At 39.8% G+C, this 9,506-nt stretch overlaps 1 protein-coding gene across 1 annotated transcript; it reads left to right on the top strand.

Moving 5' to 3' along the window:
- The first annotated feature begins 976 nt into the window (after positions 1-976).
- On the top strand, positions 977-8,086 carry LOC146679019 (cellular retinoic acid-binding protein 1). Its single transcript, XM_085406494.1, has 4 exons — positions 977-1,186; positions 3,167-3,345; positions 3,581-3,694; positions 7,726-8,086. Exons 1-4 carry the CDS (start codon positions 1,117-1,119, stop codon positions 7,774-7,776), a joined length of 414 nt encoding a protein of 137 aa, XP_085262620.1. The 5' UTR covers positions 977-1,116; the 3' UTR covers positions 7,777-8,086.
- The last annotated feature ends 1,420 nt before the right edge of the window (positions 8,087-9,506 follow it).

A 9,506-nucleotide genomic window follows, 5' to 3' on the forward strand; every position in this document is an offset into this window, starting at 1 on the left:
TCTGAGCTATACATTAATTATCAAGCCATGTCTGGGAGGCATTTTGTCAAAAAGATTGATGAGGGGCCGTCAGACGGAGAACAAATCTGACTTGGCCAGGGTTAAAGGGAGGGCCCCTCATTCTCATGGGATGTATTGGTGGAAGCTGTGTAGGGTGTGTGGTGCACTGAAAGCATCCACATGAGCGTGGTATTGAAAAGACGATTACACAAGAATGTTGTTTGATATGTGAAGAGAGGGCAAATAGTGACCACAAAGGAGTTTTATTACATAAGTCTATGTCTCATCTTCAGCGAAAGTGATGAGATGATGATGTGTTCATTGTGTGGATGAAAATTTCATCTTTAGAAGACCGCTGTAATCTTTTCTCCTCTCCACCTTATACTGTAAAGTGATTCCTTTGCAGCCTAACAAACAGAAGGGAGACATAAGATGGGGGTCCTAATTCAATCAGTCCTCATTTCAAGCAAAAATAAAGGTCATGCAACAGATTGTGACACTGCTTCTGCAAGGGAACTCCACATAGGTGTTAAAATTTGGGAAACAGTGTCTTCATATGGACAGCTTTTATTGTCTTGTAACAAATCCAGAAAACAACTTATAACGCACCACGTTCACCTCTGTAGAGGTGGAAACCCCTCCAACTACTCAAAAACTAAGCAAAAACACGATTTCTGCTACTTCAAACACATCCTTTAAAATCGGATTTGCTATTCAGTACATGATAGCGCTCTTTGTTTAATCAGCTCTGAGAAATTTAGCGAAAAAGATTTGAATTTATTTCCACTGCAGATGAGATGAGACCTGAAAACCTTGAAACTAAACAGCAGTTTGAGGTCATGAAAAGAATTCTCTAATCAGAACAAACCATCAGAGATATGTGTGTGTGTGTGTGTGTGTGTGTGTGTAGGTGTATAAATGTGTCTGTTGAGGGGGAGAGGAGGCAGAGGTCGAGGGGGTTTGGTCTGCCATGAGGGATCATTACACATAGGGAGGAGAAAGGGAGGGAGCACAGGGACAGACGGAGAGAAGCGGAGAGAGAAAGCCTGAAGAAAGGCAGCAGAGGAGACAGAAGAAAGGAGGCGTTCGGCTGACACACAATCAAAACCGCACAAAATGCAGAATTTCACAGGCACCTGGAAAATGAAAAGCAGCGAGAACTTCGACGAGCTTCTCAAAGCTTTGGGTGAGGACAAATGACTCTTTCTTACCTTAAGGTGTGAGTTTATTCAAAGGTTTATTTCAAACATAACTGAAAATTCAGTATTCTAGTTAGTGGGTTATTATCTTTTATTACCCCAATTAAATTGAAATGCATTACTTTGAAATAAAGGCAAGTTCAGTGAAATTGTGGTTTATAAATGTAAAAAAACAAAAGGCTGTTTAAATTGATACAAATAGAAGTCATTTGCTAATCCACATATGCCTAATTTTAGTCTGGTACTTGCTGTTTATTTTTTTTAATTGGAAAATATAGTGACAGGAGACAAATTTAACACTGGAACAAACACCGCACTTAAGCTCTAGAGGTGCACTTGAGTGGAAACAGGCTGAAGAATTCTGTCATCTGACTGTTTGCACTTCAACAGATCTGGTTAATGGTTTTTCCACTAATTTGAAAGACAGAATCTATCACGTATTGCAGGACAGCTAAACAAATCAAATAAGCATTCCTCCATGTCATCACATTGGCACTGCACTCTCAAAATTGACAACATCTGGTGATAAAAATCTCAGTTGTACACGCTGAACGCTCCGATTATTAAATAATTAAACCATCAAGTTTAGACTCTAACATCTTCTCCCGACAGCTAAAAGGTGATGACTTTTCGTTTGACTGAGATAGATGGGACAGGCATCTTCTACCTTTACTTAGAAACATGAGCTCAGATATTTTTCTTACCATCTTTTTGGCCCTAGAGGGGAGCAGAAAAAATGTAAGGTGACAAGTCAACACCAGACAATAGAATATAGAGAAAGCAGTAAGAAGTAGATATCCGAAATGTATTCATTTAGTCCTCTACAGGCTCATTGACACACTTTAATGTATGTATATATCAGTGGCATGGGGTGACTTCTAAACAAAGGCAAGCAGGGACAATAAAGCAGATATGCAAGGACAGAGATCACTTTGCTTTAATAGATGCTCTCCTTATGGAACACCACTGTTATGTGCTGTAGTTGTGCAGAGAGTGTAACCATGTTTTTATAGGTACAATCATACTACAGTTATGTTTTCTTTTTCGAAAAGAGGACAGCTGCGAACAAAACAATAAAATAAATAAAACCACTTGGTACCAAATAGAGTTTTAGACCATCAGTGTCATGAGGGATTCTGTCAAAGATGGACCTTTCTGCCTGGTTCTCTTTCTTAAGGCCTGTTTTAGAGTTAAAACCTAGTTTTTCAGGTTAAAAAGAACACTAGGTTAGAACTATGTAGGGGTGTGGCATTTAGATTTAATAGTTAAATGTAGAGGATAGAAGAGCTGAAAAAGTTATATTGAAAACCAGGTTTTACAAATTACTGGACAACAAAAGCATAAAAAACAAAAACAAATTGGCAAATAAGATGAATCTCAAACACAGAGAGAAAACAGAGCACGCAACGAAAACCTGACAGAGGCTACAGCAAAAACACACTAAAGTAAACACACAAAATGAGGGAAAAGTAATAAGAGATGGTGAACTTAGACACGAACAATGGTGGGAAAAGAGCAAAGGAGGAAAATAAGAAACACAGAAAACCACAGGAGGATCTAAACTACAAAATAAAAAGAAAGAAAAGACCTGGACCAAACTCACACAGGCAATGATAACCAGACATAAGGCAGCACAGAAGGTACTTAAAAAATAAACGATTGAGAATTACAACTAAAGATTAAAATAAAAAAATAATTAAAGAAGCAACATTCAAAAACACAAACGAATAAATAACAGAACCATGAATTATACAAAGACTATGGCACTGATTGGCAGTTTCTTCACTGACACTGATTTCAGTGAAGGTCATCACAAAGATAGCCAACCAAAAAGCCTGTGTGTGCCCCTCCCCCTACACACAGAGTGGAGCAGGCAGAGGAGGACTTCCTTGGAGGACTTGTATGACTGGCTGTGGAGATAGGTGAGCCACAAAGTGCCTCATTGGGAAATTGGTGCATGCTTTCAGGTGTAAATGCCATGCTGAGGAAGGTAGCCGTGGCAGCCGCATCCAAGCCCCATGTGGAGATAAGACAGAACGGAGAGCACTTCTACATCAAGACTTCAACCACAGTGCGCACCACGGAGATCAACTTCTGTATTGGCGAAGAGTTTAATGAGGAGACAGTGGATGGCAGAAAGTGTAAGGTAAGTGAATTGACCTGTCAAAATTTGAACTCTGAAATGTACCTATGCTGAAGCTATGGATGCTGGGGGGAAAACAAACAAACTGCAAAGCCTTAAAAGTGACAGGAAGTAGTAAAAAAAACCAAGACATTAGTGTGACAGACATAGATAAACAACCCTCACATCTGTGCTAACAGCCAGGTGAAGCCAAAGTGATGAAATACAGGAAACTCAATAAAATTATGCTTTTCGACAGAGTTTGGCCACTTGGGAAACGGAAAACAAGATTTACAGCAAACAGACTCTTCTGAGCGGGAACGGCCCAAAGACCTTCTGGAGCCGAGAACTCAAAGGGGATGAACTGATATTGGTGAGTAATTTTTAAGTTTATACTCTAACTTGAAATGTGGCGACAGTGTGTGCAGCTGTGGAGTATAGGGAATGCATTATACTATGGGCATTTGTCTTTTTTGAGATGATCACATTTGTTTTTCATTGTAGAAGAAAATTCAAATTTGTCAAATTTGGAGGTCTTTATTCACATGGGTGCTTTAAAAATCAAAACCACAGTTCAAATAGTTCAGCAAAACATTTTTCTTAAAGGAATAGTTTACCATTTTGAGAGTTTTTTCACAAGAGTTAGAAGGTTAATATTTACCTCTATCACAGACTGTATATGAAAATGCAGTTGTAAAAAACTAAGTACACTCTTGCTGCTTTCATAGGATTTCAGAGGGAAAGTAGCAGTCAGATTCTGCCGATCAAATGAGCATGACTGGCTAAATATTAGCAAGTGTGAGCACTTCTATGAAAGCAGAAATTTGGCATTATGGTTTTTGTATTGCTTTTGCATGAAAGGGTTGCCAGGTGAAAGCCTCTTCTCTCTTCTGGAACAATGTCCATTGGACAAATAAAAGAAGTGGAGTTGTTTGGCCATGATCCACAGCGCCACATTTGGTAAAACTCAAACCATCAAAAACTCATAAACACACTTAACTGTCAAGCACAGTGGTGGAGGGGTGATGATCTGGGCACCTTATAGTCCCAGAGTGGACCATGAACTCCTCTCTGTACCAAAGTATTCTAGAGTCAAAGAGGATATGAGGTGGCCAGACTTTACCTTTGGTCCTTTTTGATACCATGCTGTATATAATTGGCTTTTGCGTTGATTAGAGTAAACAAATCATCCAAAGCTGTTAGCTCTGACTTTGGGGACTACCCAGAAGTCCAACAGATCAATCTGTTAATAGTAAAAACAATTAGTAGCTCTATTATGAAAATCAGTATATACAGTTAACAATAGTATCAATCTTTTTATTCAGCTCTCAGAAAGTAGTCATTTTCCACAGAAAAACAGAGCAGAAGCCCAAACCGGGCAGATGGTCAAGGGAGTTCAGAAATGGGTGGTGACACCAGATGTACAATTTTTTACCAGTTTTCTAAAATACTGTGTAGTTCATGGGAAATGTCTTTAACCTTTTAAGCCCCAACGCCCCCTGATACGGGGGCAAAAGGCAGCAGATCAGGTAGGCTTGGGGCTTAAGAGGTTAAGCTCCCATGGTTAGTTGGAGAAACCATCCATTCCTCATTTTCCCTTTAGAAGGGTGTGTCTTTAAGACATCCCATTATAATGATGCATGACTAATGATGTATGTGCATCAAGGACAAAACAAAAGCCACCCAGAACGGTTTACCTAAAACCAAAACTGTTCTTTTCTTCTTCCTTTCAGATAGATACAAATAATCGTATACTCATATACTCAAATATCACATACTTACTGTATATTTCAAAGGGGCAAATTAAGATTTCACTGCCATACATTCTATCAGAAACACTTCTCCCTCCCGTCCCTGGCAATCTGAAATCACTAACACAAAGCAGTTTTCCTGTAAACATCTGGTCCTGGGGTTTATTGGCCAGATGGACAACAAAGCTGTGTCCAGTTTGGCTTTGATGGAGAGCTCCTCTTTACTGGCTGTGACTCTGCAGAGAGGCAATCATGAAAACCTTTGAGATGGCCTGCTATTTGGATTGAATGCAGGTTTTCAAAGGCGTAACAAAAAGCTTTGAACGGGCCAAGTCTGTTTTTATTCAAGATGAGGGCGTGCATGTCTGTCCACGTTGGATTGATGGACTGTAACCTAATAGGCATGTGGGAATGAATCACTGGAGAAAAATGTGATTTTTCAAAGAAAAGATCATGACTTTATGTGTGATACCGGTGGGAAGGGGGAGATCAGACAGATTCCCTGCTGTCAGTAACTTAAGCAAAACGCCTACATATTTCATCTCAGCTAATGGATTGTTTAGATGTGAAGATCTGATGTTGGAGCAGATAATAATGAGAGATAAAATAGACTGTAAAATAAAACCTACAATATGAATTGGGCTATGAGCTCAATGGCTGTAACCACACAGTCATTACCCTGAGAAACATTATAGATAAATCTACAATATGAATACAGGCAGAATTGTCCATATAAGGTATGCTCTCTCAATTATACTGAGTCTCAGTATATTGTGAATGCACATTTGTTCTGCCTACAGCTACAGCTTTGGAAACACAGGGATTACTTGTACACACATGGGCAGAACAGAAGTCGATCCCATTTAAAGGTGTGTATATTTCTGGGCGTTTTAAAGGGAACGATAAAGACAAATATTGAACAAAATGGCGCTAAATTCAGTGTAGCTGCTTCAAAGCAGCCTTTAGAGTCTATAGTTAAATAATTGTGAAACAATCCAGCTCCTGCTTTGCACACTCACATAATTTCCTCAAGGGCCAGCGGTCTGGGGTACAGCTGCAGAGGACTGTTTAGTCAAGAAATCAATGAGTTTGAAGCAATAACATTGCATTTTGGCTTTGCCCCGTGAGGCTGTCCTTTCTGTCAGACAAATCGTCCTTACATCTGGTGGCTCCAGCTTCCTTAATGTGAATATTTACTTTTGTGTCAGCAATGATTCTCTTTCACTTTTGGAGTATTTGCCAGACGGAAAGAGATTTGAAGACGTCACATCAATAAGAAGCAGATCAATCAGACATTGTAAATATTTCATGCTTTTAATCCTTCACGTCCATTTATTTTCCTCTTATCTCATTGAATTCATTAAATTAACACTTGAGGCTTTTTTTTTTAATTTCTTTTTTCCAAATAAGGGAAAAGGTCAAAACCCTCCTCTGCTGCCCATCAGTAAACATGAAGCTCATTTTGTGGACAACTAAAAGCAACCACATCCCATCTTGTACTTCACAGAGGATTGATCCTTTTAGTGTAAACACACAAAATACCCCAACAACATACACATGAGGCTGACTTAAAGCACCGTGCAGCAGATGAGGAAATGAGGCTCTAGGCGAGAGATGGATGAAAGTGGAGCTTAATGAAGACTCCATGTGGTGGCTCATTGCGTTTACTGTCATCTAATATGAGTGGACTATAATCAGGGCAGTCTAGTGTAAAATGCAGATGGGGAAAAAATGAGGAACCTCACGTATGTCCTCTTATTTCACTTCAAAGCCAATAAATATTGATTAGGAAAGATGAATAGAGTATTTGCATCGACTCATTTGTGATGGTTTAGGAGCTGGGAGAAACTGCAAGGCTGTCTGGTGGGGGGTTCCGGATCTGTATGTGTCCTCATGTGGGTTAATTGGTCTCATTGATCACGCTGTGGAGAAGTGCCAATGAACCCCGGTGTTACCTCCATTAATGTCTCCCTCGGCATCACGCCACGCGCCAGATGGAGTCTCCTCGGCTTCATTTTTCACAGCTCTGCTTCTTCGCCGTCCTGCCACACAGCTTTGCCTGGGATATTGATGATGTGTAGCGCTGCAGCTGGCCATAATGCTACGCCCCAGGGACTCCCATAAATCACTGGGCTTTGTCACGCACAGGCACACGCCCCTACAGCCAATATCAACCGCCCCAACGCCCACCCTCTATTCTGATATCAGTGTTTGTGCATCTGTCTCTTTTAGCAAAATATCAAAATAAAAATGATGCCATAGATGTGCGGCAGAGGATGAGCACTTTGACGATGAAACATAGTTACTACACAATACGCGGCTAAGAGTAAAAGAGAAAAGAAATAATAATCAAACAACACTTCACCGAAGTGACTTACACCTGCCTGACATTAGAGTACATTGATTAGAAGACAGGGTTTTCTTTCCAGTAATGAGCCACACTGATAGAGAAAGCTGAAGGTCCTGTCATATTACACTGCACTTTCATTCAGATACAGTTCTGAAGAAGGGCTTTATTTGCTGTTTTTTTAGATGATAAGTGGGCTGTAAAAAGCACAGTGTATTAAAGAAGAGCTGAAAGATGCGGTTTTATTTTGATGTGTCCTCAAATTTAGAAACAAAATCTAATTTTGCTTTTTAAATCTTGTTTCAGATCTTTGGAGCCGATGATGTGATCTGCACACGGATCTACGTACGCGCATAGGAGAGGACCACGATTGTCCAAATTCAAAGTTCGCTCAGCAAATAGTCTGTCAGTGTGAGAAATTGCCAGTAATCCGTTTTCAATAGCATCTTACATTTTTGTGCAAGTCTCTATCTTAGCAGGATATTAGACGTTAGTTCTACCGCCATTTTTTGTATATATTTGTTTTTAGCGAAGTGAACGTTCAGTATGATTTCTTTTATACAAAAAAAGAGCAGCAGCAGTAGGCCACATAGTAAATACTACAGGGAAAACGTAATGAAGAACTTGCTAGTGTCAAAACTTTCCCTCAATAAATTTTTTAAAACAATATTCAAGGAGCACACTGAATTCTTGGGGGGCATAATTTAGTAATTGCTTTAAAAGCGAGGTCAGCATGAACACCCTCGGGTTCTGTGGATGAGAGTCGCTTTAGACAGAGAATATACACTCACGACCACTTCATTAGGTACACCTTGCTAGTGTGCTCAAAAAAATATACAATAAAATATTCCCATCACACCACCAGCAACAGCCTGAATTGTTGATAGGAGGCAGAATGGAGCCATGCTTTCACGTTATTTACAACAGATTCCAACCCAGCCATTGAAACTCATCCGACCAGGCGACATTTTTCCTTTTATTGTCTAGTTTTGACAAGCTCATGCAAATTTTTGCCTCAGGTCCTCTTCTGGAAGGCAGCAGTAACTAACCACTTGTTACAGCAAAGGTATGCAGAACAGCATCTCTGAATGCACAACACATTCAGCCTTGAAATAGATGGGCTACAGCAGCAGAAGACCACACTGGGCATCACCCCCATCAGCTTGTAGCAGCTGCTCACTGGAGATTTTTTTATCAGACCATTCTCTAAAAAGCTCAGATGCTTCCCAGTAGGTCAGTTTCAGAAACGGATCAGCTCAAAGATGCTCAATTTGCCCGTGTCTACATTCCTTAACACACTGAGATGCTGTCATGTCATACTTAAATTAATAAATAGCTCATTATGTGCACCTAATAACCCAGTGATGGTAAATCAACTATCTAAAAGTAACTAACAGGCTTTTATGGCAAAACTGAACCCAGAATGAAGGATAGGATTGGGGCTTGGGACATAGGATTAAACATAAGTGACAATGCCAGAAATGAAAAAGGACACCGTGAACTGAACTTCTGTCTACTCAAAGGATAGTTTAATGCCAAAACACCATACTAACAATCATGTACAACATCATAAAAGAGAAGAGACATATTAAACGCAGTACAAACAATGTCTTAATGTACAATCAGCTCCCCGGGGCTTCCTGTGGTATTCTATATTAAACACAGTAATATATAAACTGCTCCAAGATTGTCTGCAGCTGGTTAGGTTACTGACCACTGCTTTTAATGGAGCTAAGGAAAGTGTCAAAGGGTGTCATGTTGCCAGGCAGCTTCTTCTCTGGACCTCCATCCTGCTTATGTAATGATCCACGTGAAAAGTATTAACAATGAAGAACTGAATGTGTTGAAGTTTATATTAAGAATATGTATATTTCTAATGTGAAACATGCTTTCCAGCATTTAATGTGATAGATATCCGTCTTCCATCTAACCTCACCTACATTATCTACAGGGCCAATTCCAATTTTATTAAACTGCTGAGAGGAAAAGGCAAAATGCGTAGTTTACATCCCTCTTTTAAGGGCATACAACATTCACATTTGTACTTCAGCCACAAATACAAACAGACAAACTGTGACTGAAGGAAT

The sequence above is a fragment of the Rhamphochromis longiceps genome, linkage group LG1 (assembly GCF_057381845.1).
Source record: "Rhamphochromis longiceps isolate RC_006_pf linkage group LG1, R_longiceps_female_GT1.1, whole genome shotgun sequence".
NCBI lineage: Eukaryota > Metazoa > Chordata > Actinopteri > Cichliformes > Cichlidae > Rhamphochromis > Rhamphochromis longiceps.